The following is a 25,587-nucleotide window of genomic DNA, read 5'->3' on the forward strand; positions in this document are numbered from 1 at the left end:
CTGATATAGTAACCAAATTATTTCAGATAATAGTCACTTAGGGAAGAATGGCTAATGGCAAATATATATATATATTTGGTTAGTTAACTCATTTGTGTTTATCAAATAAAAGTTAAATTAAACCCTTTTATTTTCTCAGTTATGAAAAATACTACTTGGTATGTTCCCTGACTTACAATGGAAAGGATCTTTTTAAACCTATTCAATCAAAGAAGGTTGGCACTTATAAGAATTTCTTCTATCTTATTAAATGGGATGAACTGTAAGTGAGACTTTTGGCTTTTTATTCTTTGAGTATGTCCTGTTCTTTACCTTTTTCCATGTATGCTTCCAGCTTTCATTTTTAATTACAATTTCCATTAAAATTAGATTCTTACTGATACCTTAAAGATTCTTCTAGATACGATTTTTAGAATGGACTGAAGCTCTTATTTAAAATCTGAAATACTCTTGAATATTCATATTGTCAAATTACAGAACCATGCCATCAATTCTTCCTAGCCTTTGTCTAGTTAAAGTCATGTGTAATTATGGTGTTTTATAATATTGCTTTAGTTTAGTATTTATTCTGTGACAATGTATCTAGGAAGCGTAGTTCTTGGTTAACAGATTTTAAAAATTATTTTCAATCCATGTATAAGATGATATTTTGAACTGTTAATATTTTTAAAATATTATCTTTGAACTAAGGGAATGCTTTCATTATTTAGGCAAATAGGCAATTGCAAAACTTTATTCTGCATTTATTAAATAGTTTCCTAGTTTTCTTTTTTTTAATTACAAAAGTAGCACATGTTTGTGTAAACAGTCAAATAATGTAAAAATGCATATAGGGTGAAAAATGTCATTTTACTTCCAGCACTTAACTGTCTCATGACTCCTCAGAGTGACCACTCTTGACCTCATGTGTCCTTTCAGATCTTATTAAAAAAAAAAAGCACCAGTAAACATATATGTCTGTCTGTGCATGTATGTGCACACAAACATCTAGAGTCAGAAACACTCATGAACATTCATCTAGCTTTTCCTAAAAGAAATAAAGATGATGGTTATCTTGCCTAAAAATTGACATTGCAAGTCTTAAATAAAAGGATTAACAAATTTTTGAAGAGAGAAATGTTATATGTTTGAAATTTTAGTGAAATTTATTTAAGATCTTTTAGTATTTGTTAACCAAGCTTGCTACTTACTTACATAAATTTTACTCAGAATTAAAGATTATTTGAAGAGTCAAATAAAATACCTAAAATTGTCAGTTTCGTTAAAGGGTTAAACTTCTTATTCAATCTAATTTGTTTTTTCTATTAATACATTTCCCCCCCATAGAATCATTTTTCCCATCCAGATATCACAATTGCCGTTAGAATCACTTCTTCACCTTACTCTTTTTGGAATTTTAAATCAGAGCAGTGGAAGTTCCCCTGATTCTAATAAGCAGAGAAAAGGGCCAGAAGCTTTGGGCAAAGTTTCTTTACCTCTTTTTGACTTTAAACGGTAAGTGTTGCTGAGTTGTAATGGTGAGTTACTGTGAACACCCCTGCAGTATCAGTATTGGCCAGAGAATGGAATGAAGAAAACTGACATTCATGATGAGATAATGAGTTGTCACCTTTTCCCGGTGTGATTAAAAGAGGTCATTTCAGAGATACAGAGAAAACCAAAGTTGTTCTGGTGTCATTTGAACATATCTATATGGGTTTTCAAAGGATTCTTCGCTGGTCACTGTTCCAGAAGAAAAGCAGCAGCCAATTCATTCTTTTTTTTGAATTCATTCTTTAATTGTCATTTATGAAAAGCATTATATTATTGACATAATATTCATGGTCTTAGACGTTCCTTTGATTAAAACAACAAAACTCCATTTTCCATCTTCTCATCCTTTCCCCATCCTCCTCCTGTTTGAGTGTACAGCTGCATATTATTGCCTTCTCTTTACCCTTACTTTTGACCCTTACTGTTATGGGCCCCTGGCCTTTAATCTTCAAAAGTCCCACATGTATGCAAAACTTGCTGATCCTTAAGGTAAAAGACATTCCTTTTGAGCTTTGTGTCTACTAATAGCCTTTGGGATAGTATAATCTACCTGGCTTTTCAGCTGACTGTTTTGATTATGTTTTAAGTAATAATATGTTCCTTGAGACCATGAAGTGTCTTCTTAAATGAAAAGAAAAATCATTGACTAAGTTTGGGATGCTTGATATAGAACATGATAACATTTTGGAGAGTGATAATGGACATTATCATATTGGAGTGTCTTAAGTTCTGCAATCAAGGTGCTGTGTTTAATAATATTACTGTAATAACAAACACATAGCATGTACTCTATGCAAGCTATTAGTTTGAATGCTGTATACATAGCCTTATATACCTCAGAACAACCTTATGAAGGTAGGTATTATTATCCCTTTTTACAGAGGGGGAAATCAAAGTGGTTTGCCCTTGGGCACTTAGTTAATAAATGGTAGAACTGAGTTTGAATCTAGGGAATGTGGCCTCAGGGTCTGTATTCTCAACATTAACCTATATTGCCATTCTCAGATTTATTTGATACCATGATACTTGTTTTGATTTAAAATCCATCTTTGAAACCATTTTGGGAAATGATTTAATAATTGATCTATTTAACTTACAAGAACTGCTGGAAGATCCACTGGAGAAGGGATAGACTACCCACTCCAGTTTTCTTGGGCTTCCCTTGTGGCTCAGTTGGTAAAGAATCTGCCTGTAGTGCAGGAGGGAGACCTGGGTTCGATCCCTGGGTTGGGAAGATCCTCTGGAAAAAGGAAAGGCTACCCACTCCAGTATTCTGGCCTGGAGAGTTCCATGGACTCTATAGTTCATGCGGTCACAAAGAGTCGGACACAACTGAGTGACTTTCACTTTAACCTACAATAAAATGATTAAAAAATATTATTTTCCCATGTACTTAAATATAGCATTTTTCATATATTTTTTTCTTTTGTCTCTCCCCCTATATGTGAGAAGGCCATGTAAGATTTTTTAATTATATACCTTTCATTGGGCTCCAATTTTATTTGACACCTGACATAATTCTGAACTGACAAACACTAGAGAAGAGCAGTTAAGAGATTGCTATTAATGATACATATTTAGAACTCCTTGCTAAATACAGTCCATAACTACTCTAAAACAGAATATTGGCCACATAAAGGAGGGGGATTGTGTTCTCAGTCGTCTTTGATAAATAAGTGTCAGGTATAGTTAATGTGAGAAAATCAAATGTAATTGTGTCTAAATGAGTCAGTTTTGAAAACCTTCGTGCACTTGAAAGCAACAAGAGTCTGCTTAATTCAAGGAGTATTATCACTTTTTGCCATTTTATTTGCTTATTAATAAGTGTTTTTATTGAATTAATGACCTTCTTTCAAGATTCAAAAGAGTAAAGGGAAGGGCAGTTGACTTTTGTTAGACAATTAAATAGTTTGCATGTGTCCAGTGCTCAAGGGTTTAAAAGAATGAACTGATGTCATTAAGCTTGAGAGTTTGCCAAGCTGTGTAGTCAGTCTAGATAATGTTAGGATTTAACATTCAAAAAATGCTCAGAAATTAAGAAGAGAGATGACTTTATATATAAATACATAGAGAGAATCTGTGTTAATGATTTAGTTGCGCTCATGTGCTATAGTATAATGATCAGAAATCCTGGTCTTGAAATTCTTTTAAAATTAATTATGTTTAAGCTACAACCTGCATACAGCCTGATGAAGTTATTATAAGAGCCAAATGATTTACAGGCATTTCAGTCAACCTCAGCAACAAATGAGTTCTTAACTCATTTTTAAATAAATGGAATCAAGCGTTTAACCTGCTGTTCCTTTATAGTTGAATCTCAGGATTACCAAATAATTGATGTGAGAAGGTTCTTTGTAGAAAAATTTCAGCTAATAGATGCAAAAAGAATGACAGAATATCAGAATTTTGCAATTTCTGTTGTTATTCAGTCGCTCAGTTATGTTCGACTCTCTGCGACCCTATGGACTGTAGCATGCCAGGCTTCCCTGTCCTTCATCTCCTGGAGCTTGTTCAAACTCATGTCCATTGAATCAGAGATGCCATCTAACCATCTCATACTCTGTCGTCTCCTTCTCCTCCTGCCTTCAATCTTTGCCAGCATCAGGGTCTTTTCTAATTGAATTGGCTCTTCGCATCTGGTGGTCCAGAAGTATTGGAGCTTCACCTTCAGAATTGGTCCTTCCAGTGAATATTCAGGGTTGATTTCCTTGCAGTCCAAGGGACTATCAAGAGTCTTTTCCAACACTACAGTTCAAAGGCATCAGTTCTTTGGAGCTCAGCCTTTATGGTCCAATTCTCACATCTGTACATGACTACTGGAAAAACCGTAGCTTTGACTAGATGGACTTTTGCCGGCAAAGTAATATCTCTGCTTTTTAGTACGCTGTTTAGGTTTGTTTTAGGTTTTCTTCCAAGGAGCAAGTGTCTTTTAATTCCATGGCTGCAGTCACCATCTGCAGTGATTCTGGAGCCCCAGAAAATAAATTGTGTCACTGTTTGCATTGTTGGCCCATCTTTTTGCCATAAAATGATGGGAGTGGATGCCATGATCTTAGTTTTTGAACGTTGAGTTTTAAGCCAGCTTTTTCACTCTCCTCTTTCACTTTCATCAAGAGGCTCTTCAGTTCCTCTTCACTTTCTGCCATAAGGGTGGTGGTGTCTACATATCTGAGGTTGCAATCCGTACTGAAATAATAGATTTAGGCCAGGAAATCTCAGTCTTGGCACTGTTGACATTTTGAGCCAAATGATTCTTTGCTGTGGGAGATTGTCCTGTGCATCGTAGGATGTTTGGCAGTACCTTTGACTTCTGCCCTCTAAATGTCAGTGGTACACCCTAGTTGCCAACCAAAAAGTCTTGAGACATTGCCAAATATCTAGTGGAGTCAAAAGCATTCTTGGTTGACACTGATTTAAGTCACTTCAGTTCAGTCGCTTAGTCGTGTCCAACTCTCCGCAACCTCATTAACCGCGGCACGCCAGGCCTCCCTGTCCATAACCAACTCCCGGAGTTCACCCAAACTCATGTCCATCGAGTTGGTGATGCCATCCAGCCATCTCATCCTCTGTCTTCCCCTTCTGCTCCTACCCCCAATCCTTCCCAGCATCAGGGTCTTTTCCAGTGAGTCAACTCTTTGTGTGATGTGGCCAAAGTATTGGAGTTTCAGCTTCAGCATCAGTCCTTCCAATGAACACCCAGGACTGATCTCCTTTAGTATGGACTGGTTGGATCTCCTTGCAGTCCAAGGGACTCTCAAGAGTCTTCTCCAACACCACAGTTCAAAAGCATCAATTCTTTGGTGCTCAGCTTTCTTCACAGTCCAACTGTCACATCCATAAAACCATAGCCTTGACTAGACGGATCTTTGTTGGCAAAGTAATGTCTCTGCTTTTGAATATGCTATCTAGGTTGGTCATAACTTTCCTTCCAAGGAGTAAGCGTCTTTTAATTTCATGGCTGCAGTCATTATCTGCAGTGATTTTGGAGCCAAAAAAAAAAATAGTCTGACACTGTTTCCACTGTTTCCCCATCTATTTGCCATGAAGTGATGGGACTGGATGCCATGATCTTAGTTTTCTGAATGTTGAGCTTTAAGCCAACTTTTTCACTCTCCTCTTTCACTTTCATCAAGAGGCTTTTTAGTTCCTCTTCATTTTCTGCCATAAGGGTGCTGTCATCTGCATCTCTGAGATTATTGATATTTCTCCTGGCAATCTTGATTCCAGCTTGTGTTTCTTCCAGTCCAGCGTTTCTCATGATGTACTCTGCATAGAAGTTAAATAAGCAGGGTGACAATATACAGCCTTGATGTACTCCTTTTCCTATTTGAAACCAGTCTGTTGTTCCATGTCCAGTTCTAACTGTTGCTTCCTGACCTGCATACAGGTTTCTCAAGAGGCAGGTCAGGTGGTCTGGTATTCCCATCTCTTTCAGAATTTTCCACAGTTTATTGTGATCCACACAGTCAGAGGCTTTGGCATAGTCAATAAAGCAGAAATAGATGTTTCTCTGGAACTCTCTTGCTTTTTCCATGATCCAGCGGATGTTGGCAATTTGATCTCTGGTTCCTCTGCCTTTTCTAAAACCAGCTTGAACATCTGGAAGTTTACGGTTCACGCACATAATGCTGAAGCCTGGCTTGGAAAATTTTGAGCATTACTTTACTAGAGTATGAGATGAGTGCAATTGTGCAGTAGTTTGAGTATTCTTTGGTGTTGCTTTTCTTTGGGATTGGAATGAAAACTGACCTTTTCCAGTCCTGTGGCCACTGCTGGGTTTTCCAAATTTGCTGGCATATTGAGTACAGCACTTTTACAGCATCATCTTTCAGGATTTGAAACAGCTCAACTGGAATTCCATCACCTCTACTAGCTGGGTATGGTTTTTGCTTTGGCTCCATCCCTTCATTCTTTCTGAAGTTATTTCTCCACTGATTTCCAGTAGCATAATGGGCACCTACTGACCTGGGGAGTTCCTTTTTCAGTATCCTATTATTTTGCCTTTTCATACTGTTCATGGGGTTCTCAAGGCAAGAATACTGAAGTGGTTTGCCATTCCCTTCTCCAGTGGATCACATTCTGTCAGACCTCTCCACCATGACCTGCCCATCTTGGGTGTCCCCACAGGGCACGGCTTAGTTTCATTGAGTTAGACAAGGCTGGGGTCCGTGTGATTAGATTGATTAGTTTTCTTTGATTGTGGTTTCAGTGTGTCTGCCCTCTGATGCTTTCTCACAACACCTACTTGGGTTTCTCTTACCTTGGACATGGGGTATCTCTTCACGGCTGCTCCAGCAAAGCACAGCCGCTGCTCCTTACTTTGGATGAGGGGTATTTCCTCACGGCCGCCCCTCCTGACCTTGAATTTGGAGTAGCTGCTCTCAGCCCTCCTGTGCTGGCACAACCGCTGCTTCTTGGATGTGGAGTTGCTCCTCTCAGCTACCGCCGCTGACCTCGGACGTGGGGTAGCTCCTCTCTGCCGCTCCTGCGCCGTCACAGTCTGGCGCTCTCGGCCGCTGCCCCTGGCCTTGGGTGTGGGGTAACTCCTCTCCGCCGTGCTTCTGTGCTGTCCGTCGCCTCCTGATTTAAGTAATGATTTATTAATGCCTGTTAAGAAACCATTGTGATTAACTTTTCTGGAACTTTATAATAAATGGTTTAGACTGATAGCACTTGAACAGATTATCTTAACATCACAGAAGGAGAGATACACCAAACAATGCATGCTTTATTTGATGCATCAGGAATTAGTAGTATACAATTCCAGCTGTAAAACATTACGTATTCTTGCCAGATTACTAACCTTCAATCAGCTCAGTTCTTTAGATCTAAATATTACAGAAAACATGGGAGATAAAGGGACATACTAAAATGATACCAGGGGAATGCGGTCAGTAAAAGCCAGGATACAGAAAAGTTTTCACAACAAAAGACTTGGATTATTCAACAAGTAATGGGATAAAAAGGAACAATGTATAGGGTAAAACAAAAGTTGGTTAACTTTCTGTAAAGAGAACTAGACAGAAGTAGTTGAGACTTTGTAGGTCATGTAGTCTCTGTCGCAACAACAAAAGCAGTGATAGGCAACATGTAAATGAATGAATGTGGCTTTGTTCTAATACAAGTTTACTTACAAAAGCAGGTGACAGTCTGGAGTTTGACCTTTGACTTAAAAGATAACTTAAAAAGACATATCACCCAACACACATGTCGGACCTGCTTGTATCCTAATTCAAACCAGCTGTTAAAAATTTTTTTAGAGCCACTCAGAGAAATTTGAATGCTGACTGTATAGCCGATACCTTTTATTAATGTATTATTAATTATTTGGCTGTAGTGGGTCTTTGTTGCTGTGCACAGGCTTTCTCTAATTGTGGTGAGCAGGAGCTACTCTTGTGGTGCGTGGGCTTCTCATAGCAGTGGCTTCTGTTGCAGAGCACAGGCTCTAGGTGTGTGGGCTTCAGTAGTTGCTGAGCCTGGGCTTAGATGCCCCATAGCATGTATAATCTTCCCAGAATAGGGATCAAACCCCTGTCCTCCCTGCATGGGCAGGCTGATTCTTAACCATTAAACCACCAGGGAAGTCCCTAGCTGATAACTTACAAGTAGTTATTTTTAATTATTTTGTTGTAATTATGTTTAAATAACAGTATTTATCATTTGGAGACTCATAAAAGTGTATACAAATAAAGTGATATAATCAGAATTTGCCTACAGATAATCTAGCTGATGGTGAGGGTGGCTCTAGAATAGATAGAATATAATGTGTGAAGATCTTTTTTGTGGCCACCCCACATAGTTTGCAGGGTCTTGGTTCCCCAACCAGGGCTCGAACCTGGGTCCCCTGCAGTGAAAGCACAGTCTCATAGCCGCCAGGGAATTCCTGTGCCAAAAATTCAAAAGCTGTTAATCTGCTAGAGAAAACGTAAACTGGAGTCTAGTTTTGGAAAGGATATTTACTATTTGAATAAAATGAACAAAGTTTGATGAAGTTTATAGTTTCCTACTTTTATATATCATGTTATTTTTCAGAAATTTCATCTGTGTGTTTCTAATTTCAGTAGATTATAAATTGGTAGTTTAGGGCAAGGGTCAGCGTACTCCAGCTCACTGCCTGTTTTTTGTTTTGTTAGAACACAGCACACAGTTTTAAAATGTATTATTCATGGCTTCTTTTGGCCCTGTAATAGGAGAGTTGAGTCTGACAGAGATTGTATAGCCCAGCTGCTAGTGCTGCTAAGTCGCTTAAGTCATGTCCGACTCTGTGCGACCCCATAGACGGCAGCCCATCAGGCTCCCTGTCCCTGGGATTCTCCAGACCAAGAATACTGGAGTGGGTTGCCATTTCCTTCTCCACAGAAGACCCCAAATATTTGCTGTCTGGCCCTTTATAGAAAAAGGTTGCTGACCCCTGGTCACAAACAGGTTAAACTTCTCATCTGGAACAATCCGTACTTTGACACAAAGTAGATACTAGTTTCCTTGACATGTGTTTTTATTCTTATGGTAGAATTCAAGGAGTGGTTATGAAATCCAAACCACCACCTTGAGATATGTTTCCCTGTAGATGATGTTCAAACACTGTCCTATTTATAGAAGTTGTTTTGGGGACAGGTGACTCTGAGACTTTACCCATCTTTTCTTCTGTCCCGAGCCCCATTTCATCTTCCCTTCTTTTGTTCTAACTTCCATACTTCAGTACATTTACCTAAAGTGAAAATACACTATAGAGAGTGACTCCTTCTAATATGTTCTTTCTATATAGACGATGTTTAATAAATATTTGATTATTAACATTTCAAATACATTACCATGTGTTGTGAGCTTTTAATTAATTATTAAAATGAAAACCACAGTATTCTTCTGTTTACATTCATGAAGGTTTTTAACATGTGGAACTAAGCTTCTGTATCTTTGGACTTCATCACATACAAATCTTATTCCTGGAACAGTCCCCAAAAAAGGATATGTGATGGAAAGAATAGTGTTACAGGTAATGATACTTGCTGACACATGGAGACGTTTAAGTTTTAATTTCTTTATAAAGAATATATGTATACCATGGTCTCAGTTGTTACTAAAGAAGCCTAACTGATCTTATTTAGATCTTAGGATCTGTATTTAAGTGTTAATAAGCCATTTCCTATTTCTGAGAAATAGTAAAAGATGCATTTATACCAATCCCACAAATATATGTGCTATTGAGAAGTACTAATAACGGTAATCACTCTTAATAAAAGGACAGAAGCATTAATTTAATATTTGATATTTTCACCATTATGGCTAAGACAAATCAAAAATAAGTAAATGTAGCAAATATGTGGACTTTTCAGCTGTAATTTGATCAATTTCTGTTGATTTTTAAGGTTGATTTTCCTTCTCCTACGTTTGATATCATTTATACCGCTCCTCAAGTGGACAGAAGCATTATACAACAACACAACTTAGAAACGTTGGAGAGTGATGTGAAAGGGAGACTTCTTGATATTCTTCACAGAGACTCATCACTTGGGTATGCTCCTTTAATTCTCTTGCCTTATTATCTCTTACAATGTAAAGTTCAAGTTAATGGTTTATTAAATGTCCTGATTTAGTTCATGATTTAGCAATGTTCCTGATATGGAAAGTCTTATTTTTCTGTTTTTAGTTGTATAAAAAGACTATATAACTGCATAAAATTTAGAAATTTGTGTAAGTCAAACTTTTCTGCATAATCAAATGCAAATAACAGACTGGGGACTATAATCTATTTCCTTAATATATGAAGAACCTTTTTATGTAAGGAAAAAAACCGACAACACAGTGGTAGACAAAGAATATGAATAGGTTTTTCTTCGGAAAAGAAATACAACCCTTTTAAACGTATGAAAAAAATGTTTAGCCTCTCAGTAATCAAAGAGTTTTAAAGTAATACAAGCTACCATTTCACACGTCAGATTGTTGAAAATTAAAATGTCTCATTATATGACGTATTGATAGAATACAGAAAAACAGGAATTACACTGTGGGCAGAACTCTGCAAGTTTTGGGAGAGCAATTTGGCAGTCTGTTAAGGCCACAGTGTCCATAATCTGTGACCTAACAATTCCACTTCCAGTTACAGTATTATTTTAAAGAAAACCCTTTTATATTTGCTTGTGGAGACAAGAATATTCCTTGCAGTATTTCTTTGGGTTGTTGTAAAATGGATATACATGTTCATTAATGGGTTAAATTATGGTACATTTATCTAATATCGCTATGTAACTATTAAGAATGAAGTTATGGCTGTTATTAATATAAAAGATATTAAATGAAGAAAGCAAGTAGGATAGTTTGTATAGTGTGTTCAGTTCACTTCAGTCACTCAGTTGTGTCCAACTCTTTGCGACCCCATGGACTGCAGCACGCCAGGCCTCCCTGTCCATCACCAGCTCCTGGAGTCCACCCAAACTCATGTCCATTGAGTCGGTGATGCCATCCCACCACCTCATTCTCTGTCGTCCCCTTTTCCTCCTGCCTTCAATCTTGCCCAGCATCAGGGTCTTTTTCAGTGAGTCAGTTCTTCTCATCAGGTGGCCAAAGTATTGGAGTTTCAGCTTCAACATCAGTCCTTCCAATGAACACCCAGGGCTGATCTCCTTTAGAATGGACTGGTTGGATTTCCTTGCAGTCCAAGGGACTCTCAAGAGTCTTCTCCAACACCACAGTTCAAAAGCATCAATTCTTCGGCGCTCAGCTTTCTGTGTAGTCCAACTCTCACGTCTATACATGACTATTGGAAAAACCATAGCTTTGTCTAGATGGACCTTTGTTGGCAAAGTAATGTCTCTGCCTTTTAACATGCTGTCTAGGGTGGTCATAACTTGCCTTCCAAGGAGTAAGCGTCTTTTAATTTCATGTTACCATTAACATAAAGGAAAGAAGAATTCGATATATGCACCTTTGTATATGCTTCTATAAAAATAGACTAACTCTGGAAGAATATACTAGGTGAGGCAGTTGTCACTGGGAGAGGAACTGGAAGGAGAGAAACCTAATTGTGTGCCTTTTTACAGTATTTGATTTTTTTCTTCATACTCCACATGAAATGAATACATTTCAATTCATTGCATGGATTATAAACACAAAGGTAGATAGATAGGTAGTGAAATAGTGAAATATTTCATTCACGTAAACATTTGTCGTTAAGAGTAAATTGCAATCTCCAAAACAGGTTTTTATTTTGAATATTCCTCAAATGAGCTCTATATTCATTGTCTAAAATTTTGTAGTAGTATTTGATTTTGACATGACTTTTGATTTTACTTGTATAAAATGATGAAATCCTTGCTGTCTTTTAGAGTAGGTTCTCCTTATTCAACTCTAATTTCTAGTGCCTGGCATCTGGTTAGAGCTCAATAAATTTTATTAGGCTGAATTATCCTTCAGTTTCTTAACTAAGACTCTCCTCTCAAAGCAGAATGATTTCTTTCTATCCCCCAAATTAGGGTACATTAGTGGTGTTTGATGTACATTGCGTTTTTCTATCCCAAATTAGTATTAATGATTCTACCAAGAAGTAGCTGTCCTAAAAGGAATGAATTTCTGCTTTGTATTTTTAATCATTGAGATTATAACTGTCATTATGGTATCACTGAAAAGTAATTTAATTGTATTATGTATTTAGACTTTCTAAAGAAGATAAAGCCTTTTTGTGGGAGAAGCGTTATTATTGCCTGAAACACCCAAATTGTCTTCCTAAAGTACTTGCAAGTGCCCCAAACTGGAAATGGGTTAATCTTGCCAAAACTTACTCATTGCTTCAGCAGTGGCCTCCATTGCATCCACTAACTGCCTTGGAGCTTCTTGATTCGAAGTAAGTTAGCTGTGGTTGAATTTATTTGTTCTGTTTTATTGTTGTCAATTTTTCTGGCAAGATATTATTTACAGGATTAGTTCCCTTTGTTTTAATGTGAAAGCAGTGTCACATAAATGTGTAAATGCATATTTCTATAAACACATCTTTTGTGTTGAGGTTATTAAAAAGGGATGTCATATCATTGAAAACTAATCTAGAGAGGTTGTAAATTTTCAATAATTTGTTTCATTTTTATGATATGGGTCAGAATTTATTTTCATGATCTTAAAGGTTTCTAAACAGTCACAAAATTGTATTTGTGTATAGGACAATATGATTTTTTCCTAAGAAAAAAGATGTAACACATTGCTTTTCAATAGCTATTTGAGCGTTCTTTGTCAGGAATAAATTGAGATTGTGTCGTCAGGGAAAATAGGTTCATTAGAAATCATCATCAAATCTTGATTTTGTGGTATGCTTCTAGATTTGCTGATCAGGAAGTGAGGTCCCTAGCTGTGACCTGGATTGAGGCCATTAGTGATGATGAGCTAACAGATCTTCTTCCACAGTTTGTGCAGGTGAGTTTTTTTACTAGGTTATCTACCCTTCTTACGCTCTCTCCAGTTTTTATGAGTAGGGAGGGATCTTGCTAAGGGATCTCCTTTCTGTTTTGATTAAAAGTACTGAATACTTTCGTTCAGTTGGGATGTTAAAGTGCGTTGCATTTGAATTGAGTGTGAAATTTTTTCTACTATTGTCAGCTGCCTTGCTTGAATACTATATATATATGTACCTAGAATTTTAATTATCAGAATAAACCAGACTTGAGGTTTTCTTTCTTTTTTTTTAAATTGGCCACTTAAACATAGCTAATGAATGTTATTCCCAAGTCAGTGTACTTTTCTGCTTGATTTCATTAATTTCACCTAAATTAATTGTTTCATTTTTTATTAGTATCATCTTTCCTCAACAAGAGTAATCCTTGATTTATATAGTTTATATTTTGATAATTTTATCCTAACAATGTAGTATGGGTTTGACAACTACTCATTCTTATTTTTCTTTGCATGTAGGCTTTGAAATATGAAATTTACTTGAATAGTTCATTAGTGCACTTCCTTCTGTCCAGAGCGTTGGGAAATATACGGATAGCACACCATTTATATTGGTAAGATTTAAATTTTCTTAAGTACTTTATTTCTGTTCCTATTTATACAAATGACACTCAAAGTCTAAACAGTATGCTCAGACCATTTGCTGTTGATACCAGGTGTTTTATTGGAGTGACTATTGTAAAGAAGCTAAGTTTTTATGTATTTAGAAATAAAACCAGAAGTAACAGAACCCTCTATTTCAGAATTACTTGGCATGTTAGAGCTCTGTAATATTGAAAGAGTTTTTCTTGCTTGTATAGCTTAAAATTAATTCCTAGATACCCCAAATTAAACTTTTTAAATAAATTTTTGAGAGACATTAATCTAGTTCTTAGAAGTGGCTGACATCAATATTTTGCTGTATTAGGCTCCTCAAGGATGCTCTGCATGATGCACAGTTTGGTGCCCGATATGAACATGTTTTGGGTGCTCTCCTCTCAGTAGGAGGAAAAGGACTCAGAGAAGAACTTTTGAAGCAGACAAAGCTTGTACAGCTTTTAGGAGGAGTAGCAGAAAAAGTAAGACAGGCTAGTGGATCAGCCAGACAGGTATGTACCCACAGAGGGAACATAAATGTTTTGATGTTAAAGAATCTTTGCAGTACTGACAAGTTAAGCTTTTATTCTTTTTCAGTAGACATCCAGTAGAACTCATCTATGCTGTCTTAAGCAGATTGAATTCAAAGGTTGCTTAAAATCTATTGGAAAAGATATTTTATATCCTAACTCAGTTCCCTTTCATTTCCATGCTTATAAATTTCTTTCCGATTAAAATTGTTCTCGAGTTTCTTTCTCATTGTTTTGCTTTTTAACTTTTTTGTGATTATAAAAGTAATAAAAGTATGAATTGACGCTACTGTTGAAGAAGTTCAAATGAATATGCTTATAAGCTTAAGATTCATTTATATTCTAGCAGGTGTATCTAATAGTGTTCCATTGTGTAAATAATAGCACATTTTTTTTATACATTCATCTGTTGATGGACATCAAGCTTGTTTCTATTATGTGACTATTACTGAATAGTGCTACCGTGAATATTTGTGTGTTTTTTTTTGTTTGAACATCTGTTTTCACTTTGCCTAGGAGTAGAATTACTGTATCGTATAGTAATTCTGTGTTTTTTGAGGAACCACTGAACTCTTTCCTAAAGTAGCTTCACCATTTTATGATTCTGGTATAATACTTGTAAGGTATGAAGGTTCAGTGGTAAAGAATCCGTCTGCTAATGTAGGAGATTCGGGAGACATATGGGTTCAGTCCCTGGGTCAGGAAGATCCCCTGGAGAAGGAAATGGCTACCTACTTCAGTATTCTGCCCTGGAAAACCCCGTGGACAGAAGAGCCTGGCAGGCTACAGTCATGGCTTCCCAAAGAGGCGAACATGACTTAGTGACTGAATAACAAAAAAACAAATGAGGGTTTCATTTTCTCCATATCCTTACCAAAATTTATTTTTAGTTTTTTTAAACTATAGTCATCCTAGTGAATGTGAAGTGGCATCTCATGGTGGTTTTGATTTGCATTTCCCTAATGTCTAATGATTTGGAGCTTATTTTCATGTGTTTGTTGGCCATTTGTATATCTTCTGTGGAGAAATTTCTAAGTCCTTTTTAATTGGTTTGTCTTTTTGTTGTTGAATGTTAGAGTTCTTTATGTATTCTGGATACTCTCAGATATACTGTTTGTAAATGTTTTCTCCCATTTTGTGTATTTTTATTTCCTTCATGATGTACTTTGATGCACAGAAGATTTTAATTTTATGAAATCTAACTTTTTTTTTCTTTTGTTGCTTGTTCTTTTACTTGTTCTTGTCCTATCTAAGAATTCATTGTCAAATCCAAGGTCACAATGATGTACACTTATGTTTTCTAGGAGTTCTATAGGTTCACTTTTTAAAAGTCTTTGATCCATTTTGAGGTTATTTTGTTGTTGCTTGTTTGCTTTGTTCTATGAGCCAAGCGTCCCAACTTCATTCTTTTACATGTGGTTATCCAGGTGTTGCTGCACCATCTGCTAAAGGAACTGTTCTTTCCTATTGAATAAACTCAGCACCCTAGTTGAGAATCAGTTGACCATAGTTGTATGAGTTTATTTCTGGACTCTCAGTTCTGTTCCATTGATCTATATGTCTGTCTTCACACTATACTTTTTTCATTACATAGCTTTGTAGCAGGTTTTGAAATCAGAAAGTGTGAGTCCTCCAGCTTTTTCTCTTTTAAGATTGTTTGCCTGTTTGGAAGTCCTTTATAATGCTATATGAATTTTAGTATCAGCCTTCCCATTTCTGCAAAAAGAGCAGTTGAAGTTCTGATAAAGATTGTGTTGAATTTGTAGATCAATATTTGGGAAATATCACAATCTTAGTAATAAGTCTAAAAGTTCATGAACGTGGGATATCTTTGACCTTTAATTTCTTTTAGCAATGATGTTTTTTTATTTGTAAATTGCTTTTTTTTTTGACTTGGAGAATTCATGTCAGTACATACAACTATACTTTTTGTTTAATAATGAGAACATAGTATTACAAGGTACGGTAGCATAAATTATGAACCATTACATCTGTGCAGGTTGTTTATACATTTTTTCTTTTCCTGAACAGTTCTGTGATGAACTTGAATGTGTAAGTGTTTGTCCCTTTGCTGGTATTCCTTTATAGGATAATCCTACAGATGAAATAATTCAGTCAAGAGCTATATACATTTTCAGTTATAATAGTTTATATTAAATTGCAATATCAAAAACAAAACTTAACCAGTGAAGACCCCACTCCCCACCAATAGATTATGAACGTATCTATTTCCAACCCTATTGCCAGCACTAAATGTTATCTTAAATTTTTCGTCTATTAGATAAAAATTGGTATCTCGTTATTATTTAATTTCTGTTTGTTTATTTGACTGTCAGTATTAACGAATATGTTAAATATGAGCATATGTACTTCCCCCTTATGTTTATAGTCTTTGCTGTAAATTTTATTTTTATAGTATATTAACTTTCTTTAGCAACAGCTGTTTTTGACTGCATGACAGTTGGGCATTTAAAAAATTGGGTCCACATCGTGTTTTTGTTGTCTGAAAAATAGGTCTTCATTTTCATTATGTACTTACAATATCAACTTCTTTAACTAGGTTATCCTCCAAAGGAGTATGGAACGAGTACAGTCCTTTTTTCTAAGAAGTAAATGCCGTCTTCCTCTCAATCCAAGTCTTGTGGCAAAAGAATTAAATATTAAGGTGACATAAAATACTTTAGTTCATATTACATTTTCAAATATTGTGTAATAAAAAGGCAGGTGGGCAGGTATGCTTAAGGCAAGTGCAGTGCGTGGGTTGGTTATAAGTGCGTAGGTTGGTTATAAGTACTTCTGGTTGTGTGTTTGTGTAAAATCTGTTTTTATCTCAGTATATGCCTATCTAATTACCATTCTTGAACAAAACAGAATGAAATTATTTATTGACTTGAAATAAATTATTTTTTGCTGTGGTATAATAGTTGCATATGTTATAATTCCAGTGGTAAAACTCCCTAGCCACAGGTAGGCAGTTTTTTACCTTCCTTGTGAATGGCCACTTGGACTCTTCAAAGGTTTATAACACTTTTTAGAGTCATTAAAAAGTAGTTGTAATATCAAAATTGAGTAATTGTATTTTTAATTGGGCTAATAATAGTACAAATAATGGATTTTTCTCTAACTTGAGTTCAGCAAAAGTAACCAGTAAATTCATCCATTAGAGTCTGTTGTTTTGAAAGGAGTCTCAGATTTAATTTTTTTTTTAAGTTGACATATGGCTACTCTTCATTGGACTATAACAGTGGGTGACAGGGTTGTGTAATTATGTCGCTGAAGGTGGGTGTAGCAGGGATTACATTTTCCCTTTGGATTTTGTTTGTTGTTTTCTTTAAATTACTCTTACAGTCTTAAATTAGTTTTTTAACCAGTTTAATTTTATTTTATTTATTTATTTATTTATTTTTAACCAGTTTAATTTTAAATTTGATGTCTGCTAATGAATTTGTTCAGTTTATTTTTATTTCAGTATTATCATTTTAACGCTTAACATATTGTATTTGTAGTCGTGTTCCTTCTTCAGTTCTAATGCTGTGCCCTTGAAAGTCACAATGGTGAATGCTGATCCAATGGGGGAAGAAATTAATGTCATGTTTAAGGTGAGCAGAATAAGGTGACTTTGTTTGTTTGTTTGTAATTTAAAAATTCTTTTCTCACATTCCTTTTTCAGAATTGCAAAAGTAATTTTATTTAGTGTTAAATGAAATTGAATAACTGTGAAAAATTATTACTGCTATAAACTCTTTTCAAATGGATTTGGGAACAAGGGCAACTCTGGGCTAGAACTGCTGCATATGGCCATCTTATGCTAGTTAAGTATATCACAGCTCCAGGTAGTGCCTTTCACCCAGACTATGATATAAATGGTACACCTTAGAGATGTGCAGAGTAAAATTGCAAAACTATGAACTGGCACTGTTTCTGAAAACATGTAACTTACCTGTGGGAATCTGTTACCAATCAGAGCTTCCAGGTGCATGGTAAAGGGGCAGTAGTAAAGAATATTCCTGCCAGTGCAGGAGACTTAAGAGACATGGTTCGATCCCTGGGTCAGGAAGATCCCCTAGACAAGGAAATGGCAACCCACTCAGTATTCTTGCCTGGAAAATTCAATGGACAGAGGAGCCTGGCAGGCTACAGTCCATTGGATCACAAAGAGTCAGACAGACACAACTGAGCATGCACACACATGCATTAGCAATCAAAGTTTTCTTTGTTGCAGTCACAGTTAGTATTATTTTTAGGAAAGAATGTAGAGATTTAGTTAATTCAATGAGTTTGATTAGTCAACTACCTTTGATATATATAGCAAGTTCCCATATACCCAGATCTGGTTTTGGACTCCATTTTATTTTACTGATGTCTTTGCCTTTTCCTAAAACAGTCTCATCTTTTTGAATACAGTAATTTTGTATGTTGTAATTTTTTTAAGGCAAATTACCTCTTTTTTTTTTCCCCATAATTTTCTTGGCTCATCTCAAAAATGTATTTATCATTATGTGTTTTAAAGTTATTTTATCCAATTTAAGAAGAAAATGAAAACTTAAATGTAATTCCAGTTGGAATTCATTTTTGGAGAGCTAACTTTTTTTTAAAGTAAACTGATCGTTGTAGATTCATAGTTCACTTTAAGAAATTACACAGAAATCCTGTGTACCCTCTACACAATGATATTATCTTGTACAATATTGCAGTTAGGATATTGACATCGATACAGTTAAGATATGAAATATTTTGATCATCAAAAAGATCACCCATATTGCCCTTTTAAAAAATTGAATATAATACTCATACTGTAAAACCTAGTCTTTTAAAGTGTACAGATCAGGAAATCGAGACGTAAAGAAGTTAAGTAACTTTCTCTGGGATGCTGCAGAAGAATAAAAAGTGGTTCGGTTTGTCTCATTCTTTACTCTTTTCTCTATTCCCTTCTCCCCACTCCTCCCCCCTTTTTTATATGTAATCTATTAAGGCTTTTGGAAATGTACGAGTTTCATTTTGTTTCCTTAATTTCAAGGTTGGTGAAGATCTTCGGCAAGATATGTTAGCTTTACAAATGATAAAGATTATGGACAAGATCTGGCTTAAAGAAGGACTAGATCTGAGGATGGTAATTTTCAAATGTCTCTCAACTGGCAGAGATCGAGGTAAATCTGTTAGATGTAGTCTTTTTTTTTTTCCCCCTTGGATAACGCTCAGAGTGTTCATGCTCTAACGGTCCTGATGCTGGTCTGTGATCTCAACCATATTAGAATGTACAGACTTTATTTTATCAAAAGGAAATCAGGTCAGAGACTTCCCCCATGGTCCAGTGGTTAAGACTCTGCCTTTCCTCTACAAGGGGCACAGGCTTGATCCCTGGTCAGAATAATTCCTCAAAAAAGGGGCAGTCAAGTCTATTTAAGAATTCTTATTGATATTCAATAATAACTCAATGAGTAGCCCTAATCTTGCAAGACAGTACATCTTATGAAATGGAAGTCACTTTATCAAGAGAGATTGCTCAATAAGAGCCTGTCATTTGCTTGGATTAGTTTTTCTGTCACCATACTTATTTCATATAGTTGAACTCTTCTCTTTTATGGAATTCTGTGTAATTTTGTAGGCAGTGAACTTCCTCCCTTTATGTTGTTTCTAACTGATGGTTGAGTGCTTACCTTGTGCCTTGCCTTGTGCTAAAGCTTTTCATTTGTGTTATCTTTCAGTGTCCTTATTTTTCAAATGAAGAAACCACATTCACATGGTTAAAACCTGAAGTTTTTAACAAGCACCTTAGCCTATAATAATCAGTGTATAGTAATCCTCCTTTCTCCAGGTTCAGCAGTTGTCTTTGATACTTACCAGACATTGCCTCTTCTCTGCTGGATTCATTTTAAGTTCCCTTAGAGGATAATTGTACTTTGTATCATTATGAACTTTTATCCACTGTTTTGTACATAGTAGTTTGTATGTGTGTATATTTGTTAAAGAAATTAGAAATTTGTATGTATATTAAAAATTTGACAAATCATACTCATAAAATCAGGATGCAGGTATTCATTGAAAAAGGATGTCACTGTGAACTATAAATCAGATGATGTAATTAAGCAACATAAAAGATTCAAATGAATTCACTCTGCCATGTGTGACTATACTACTGGGGTTACAACCTAGCCCTGAATGCTTTCTTTTAAATGCCTTCTTTTGGAATGGCCTTCAGGCCTTAGCCTTCTTGGTTATATCTAGTCCTTTCTTCAAAGTAGGTCTCTGTATCTGTATCTTTTATTCTGTATACACATACAGTAAAATACTCATATAGCCTGTAATAGAATAAATTGGAGTCTAAATCTTAGTTTTCACCCACACCTCCTTGGCAGCCTGGCCCCAAAATATAACCATTTACATAGCTTTATGAGACTACTTTTTTTTTTTTTTTTTCCATATCGCCCAGCATGCAGGAATCTTAGTTCCCTGACTAGGAATTGAACTTGTGACCCCAGCAGTGAAACTGGACCACCAGGGAATTCTCTTTCTGAGACTATTTTGTGTATGTTCCAACATGCATAATCTTTCTTTTAAACACAAAAGGTACAGTTCTCTATGTGGATTTGTGTTTAAAAACTTTTCTACATAAGTACAGCATTTACATTTCAGTAAGGAAGAGAAAACATGTAACCTGAGACTCAGACACATCACAAAGACCATCTTAATCTGTTCTTCTCTTGAAAGGGCTTCCTATACTCTGAAACACTCTTACATTGCCCGGATACGCGCTACAGAGAAGGTTCTTTTGTGCTGAAATGGGACAGCATGTATCTTATAAGTAGCTTTATTAGTGGAATCAGTTTTACCTAGTTTGTAATTAAAATTATTACTCTTTGTGGGAGTAGCACATGGATATACAGATATAAAGTCTCAAATAGTCAAATTCAGTTTTATATCTTGGGTACTTCTGAAAATAAAATTGGTTTTTATATTGATAGTTTTGATTGCTCACACTTTCTAGTATGGGCTGCCAGAGTTGATTTTTTAAAAATGATTATTCTAAACTGGTATCTTACGTCAAACATCGAAAGCTGTGCATTTGCAGGGACACATTTTCACATGTCTTAATGTTTTGTTGCTAAAGGCATGGTGGAGCTAGTTCCTGCTTCAGATACCCTCAGGAAAATCCAAGTGGAATATGGTGTGACTGGATCCTTCAAAGATAAACCGCTTGCTGAGTGGCTGAGGAAATACAATCCTTCTGAAGAGGAATATGAAAAGGTAATTAACTAGTCTCCATATTCTCAAGTACTTTCATTTTCCAGCTCTTGTGACTAGTCATTCAGTTTTAAGTTGTGAAAACAGTATTTTTCTACAAGTAAAGAAAAGAATAAAAAACAGAATGCTTTTAATGGCAAGGATCTGAGTGAAACCAATGCTAAATTACAAAAAAAGAAAAAAATTCCAAACATATATTTAGAGGCCAGCAAAACCAGAGGTATTTTTATAACCCAGACTGTTGTATTTCATGAAAATATGATAATAGAAGAAGATTGTAAAAGTAGAAGAAGATTCAAGCTCTCTGAGCTTGAATTCAGGTCCCAAGTCACTCAAGAACTGTAAAGATCCGTTGACTTAACCTCTTGTGCTTCAGTGATCTTTGCTATAAAACAGTATAGTATATATTATGACTGTAAAAAATAATGTATAAGATAATTGTGAGAATTAAATGAATTAATATATGTAAAGCACTACATAGAATAAATTCTGTAATTGATATTCTTCCTGTAGGAGGCATCAAGTTTTTGTTTAGTATACTTTTGAATTACATAATAGGAAAGGGAAATCTCGTAGCACATAAGGCTTCTAACAATCCTAAATTGGTCTAAGGAAGACTCAAGAAGACTTTCAATGGTGATACAGATCTTAGTTTTAATGAGATCCTAGTTTATGTCAAATCAATAATATATTACATTTGCAGATAGATATGTACAAATGCTACCTGTTGCTACCAATGCTACCTGTTGACCCTATGAAAGTAAATTACAGAAATCTTGTCCTCTGTTGGTCTTTACACTATTTAAGAGCTCTCTCTTGTAGTTTGGGACAAGAAGCCAGTGTTTATTTATAGTAATAATAGCTCTGTGATTCTGGATAAGTTGACACAAAATAATTGTCAAGTTGTTGTTGTTCAATCACTAAGTCATGTCTGACTCTTTGCGACTCTGTGGACTGCAGCATGCCAGACTCCCCTGTCCATATTTTAAGTGGATTTTATGCACTTGGCTCTTTTATGTGCTTTGCTTAGTAAGAGGGAATATAACACAGTGGGATCTCATTGCCTGGGTTTAAATCTTGATTCTGCCACTTAACAATGATGTAATCCTGGGCAGATAGATAATTTCTGTTTTCTTCAGTTTCCCTCATGCGTAAATGGCAAGATTAGTAGTATTTACATCACCATTGTAAAATTTTAAATGAATTTAATATGTACATATACACACATACACACAGTTTATATGAATGTGTGTGTGTATATATCATATTGAATTCATTTAAAATCTTATAAAAAAGAATGATCTAAATACTTACATTAATGTAAATAGTATTTGTGTATATGTAGAGAGAGACTAGTGCAGTGCCTGGTTTGTGAAAAGTGCTGTGTAAACGTATGCTCTTATCATCATCATCATCATCATCACTAACAATTTCTAGGGAGTTATGGAATAAAATTAATCCCATGAGCATGTAGAGCCTTATGACTTTCACTCAGAAATGTGGTGTCTTGAGAATAAATGCATGTGCTTTTAACTCAACATTAATAAAACTAAGATCATGATATCTGGTCCCATCACTTCATGGCAAATAGAAGGGAAAAAAGTGGAAGCAGTGACAGATTTTTATTTTCTTGGGCTCCAAAATCACTCGGGTTGTGATTGCAGCCAGGAAATTAAAAGATGCTTGCTCCTTGGAAGGAAAGCTATGACAAACCTTGGCAGCATATTAAAAAGCTTTTTAATCACTTTTAATCACATCACTTTTCCCACCAATGTTCATATACTCAAAGCTATGGTTTTTCCAGTAACCATGTATAGATTTGAGAGTTGGACTATAAAGAAGTCTGAGTGCCAAAGAATTAATGCTTTCAAATTGTGAAGCTAGAGAAGATTCTTGAGAGTTCCTTGGACTGCACAGAGATCAAACCAGTCAATCCTGAAGGAAATCAATCCTGAATATTCATTGGAAGGACTGATGCTGAAGCTCCAATACTTTGGCCACCTGATGTGAAGAGCCAACTCATTGGAAAAGACCCTGATGCTGGGAAAGACTGGAGGCAAAGGGGAAGGGGGCAGCAGAGGATGCGATGGTTAGATTAGTATCACTGACTCAATGGATATGAATTTTAGCAAACTCTGGGAGATAGTGGAGGACAAAGGAGTGGGATGTGCTGCACTCTGTGAGGTTGCAAAGTGATTGAACAACAACATGTGCTTTATATTAAAATATGCATTGTATACAATGTATCCTTCTATGTGATATTATATTATTAATTTAATCCCTAGGACAGGCAGGGCTAAAATGAAAGTTCTTCCAGCTTTGAGAAACTTGATGATGACACATAGTCACTAAATGGATGACAAAACACACTCATCATATTATTAGATGTTTAAAGATATAAGCTTACTTTCTTTACACATGCCATTCCTACAAGCCAAAAAAGGAAAAAAATATTCCTTTATTTAGATTAATCTTTGTCCCAATGTTAAACAGCTTGTGGTAAGGAGCAGAGTCTGTGAAGAGCAGGGTTCCACAAACATGATGCTTAAAAGATGTTCAAAGGCAAATTATACCCTAAGTAGAGATTGGCAGAATCTCTACCTGCTGTGAAACAAAAGCTAGACAGAAGGGGCAATAACTCTTAGAAGGGTGTTTACTTTTGAAAAACTGGTATCTGTTACCATAAACCAGTTTACAAACTATTGAGAAAGAATAGAATTGTGTTTTCAATGAGTGATAAATTACTTTAATCTTTGTAACTCTGCCTCCTTTAAAAATAATCTTTTTCCTAAGATAATTTTATTTTCCCTTTATTTTTCCTTCCTAAGATAATTTTATCTTTCCTAAGATAATTTATCTTTATTATAGGCTTCTGAGAATTTTATCTATTCTTGTGCTGGATGCTGTGTAGCCACCTATGTTTTAGGCATCTGTGATCGACACAATGACAATATAATGCTTCGAAGCACAGGACACATGTTTCATATTGACTTTGGAAAGTTTTTGGGCCACGCCCAGATGTTTGGTAGCTTCAAAAGGTACTACTATTGTTATTATTGCTAAAGAAAATAGAGGCACTTCCTATTTCACAAATTAATGTCCCAAACTATTATCATATAAAATAAGCTACAAGGATATATTGTACAACATACGAAATATAGCCAATATTTTATAACATAAATGGAGAATCTTTAAAAATTGTCAATCACTTTATACATGTAACGTAATATTTTATATCAACTAAACTTCAGTTTAAAAAAAATGTTCTTGCTGTTCTTTGCCTTGTTGCTCCCTTTTAGCATAACTAGGGATGAAAAAGGCTTTAAAAGATGAGTTTACCATGTAGTAGAGAAGAATGTGTATGTGTGTGTAACCTTTGTTGAAATGAATTAAGGTGTATTTTGTCTTATCTAGTTAGGGTACCTATTAGAAATGTTCCCAATTGTATAATGGCAACAAACAGAAGAGTTTTCTCTATATTCATTTGTATGTACTGTTTGATCTCTGGTTGTGTGTAGACTGATAATCACCTTGGAAAATATCATATATAAATTCTACCCAAATAATGAGATTATATGATGGCTTTCCTTGAAATGTGAATTTTTTAGAATTATGTAAAATCAGAACTTCCTGATATTAAGTTGCTGCTGCTAAGTTGTGTCAGTCGTGTTAGACTCTGTGCAACCCCATAGACGGAAGCCCACCAGGTTCTCTGTCCCTGGGATTCTCCAGGCAAGAAATTGCTATGGCTCAGGTAGCTTTAGTTCAGTAACCATGTAATAGCAATAGCACTTATTTGCATATCTTCTGTAAATAATACTTTGTGTATACTTTCTTTTCTTTTCTTTTTTTTGTACTTTTAAAATAGGGATCGGGCTCCTTTTGTGCTGACCTCTGACATGGCATATGTCATTAATGGGGGTGAAAAGCCCACAATTCGTTTCCAGTTGTTTGTGGACCTCTGCTGTCAAGCCTACAACTTGATAAGAAAGCAAACAAACCTCTTTCTTAACCTCCTTTCACTGGTAACTCTGTTATTTACAAGCATTTAATTAATTTTGTTTCAATTCTTCCATGTTTCAGTATCTAAAGACAGATATTATGTGATTTTTGGAATAAAATTTATTCTGGTTTTAAATGTCAGGTATATTACTACTGAAATATTTTAAAATGTTGCCATGTGAAATATGCCAGACACCATTTATATGTCCATGCAATAAAAAAAAAGACCCTCAAGTGGATACCCTGGGGATGAGCGGTAATAGTATCTGAA

The 25,587-nt window shown here is 35.6% G+C and overlaps 1 protein-coding gene across 1 annotated transcript in view; it reads left to right on the forward strand.

Annotated features, from left to right (window-relative positions):
- PIK3C2A (phosphatidylinositol-4-phosphate 3-kinase catalytic subunit type 2 alpha) overlaps nt 1-25,587 on the forward strand; it is a 107,362-nt gene that overhangs the window by 71,644 nt on the left and 10,131 nt on the right. Inside the window, exons 12-25 of the mRNA XM_070803587.1 lie at nt 140-262; nt 1,327-1,494; nt 9,415-9,526; nt 9,900-10,045; nt 12,182-12,370; nt 12,837-12,930; nt 13,426-13,520; nt 13,874-14,054; nt 16,633-16,737; nt 17,579-17,671; nt 19,090-19,219; nt 21,181-21,317; nt 24,183-24,352; nt 25,183-25,339. Of these exons, the coding sequence (XP_070659688.1) occupies nt 140-262; nt 1,327-1,494; nt 9,415-9,526; nt 9,900-10,045; nt 12,182-12,370; nt 12,837-12,930; nt 13,426-13,520; nt 13,874-14,054; nt 16,633-16,737; nt 17,579-17,671; nt 19,090-19,219; nt 21,181-21,317; nt 24,183-24,352; nt 25,183-25,339 (1,900 nt within the window). The remainder of the gene's footprint in view (nt 1-139; nt 263-1,326; nt 1,495-9,414; nt 9,527-9,899; nt 10,046-12,181; nt 12,371-12,836; nt 12,931-13,425; nt 13,521-13,873; nt 14,055-16,632; nt 16,738-17,578; nt 17,672-19,089; nt 19,220-21,180; nt 21,318-24,182; nt 24,353-25,182; nt 25,340-25,587) is intronic.

This window comes from Bos indicus, chromosome 15 (assembly GCF_029378745.1).
Source record: "Bos indicus isolate NIAB-ARS_2022 breed Sahiwal x Tharparkar chromosome 15, NIAB-ARS_B.indTharparkar_mat_pri_1.0, whole genome shotgun sequence".
Classification (NCBI taxonomy): domain Eukaryota; kingdom Metazoa; phylum Chordata; class Mammalia; order Artiodactyla; family Bovidae; genus Bos; species Bos indicus.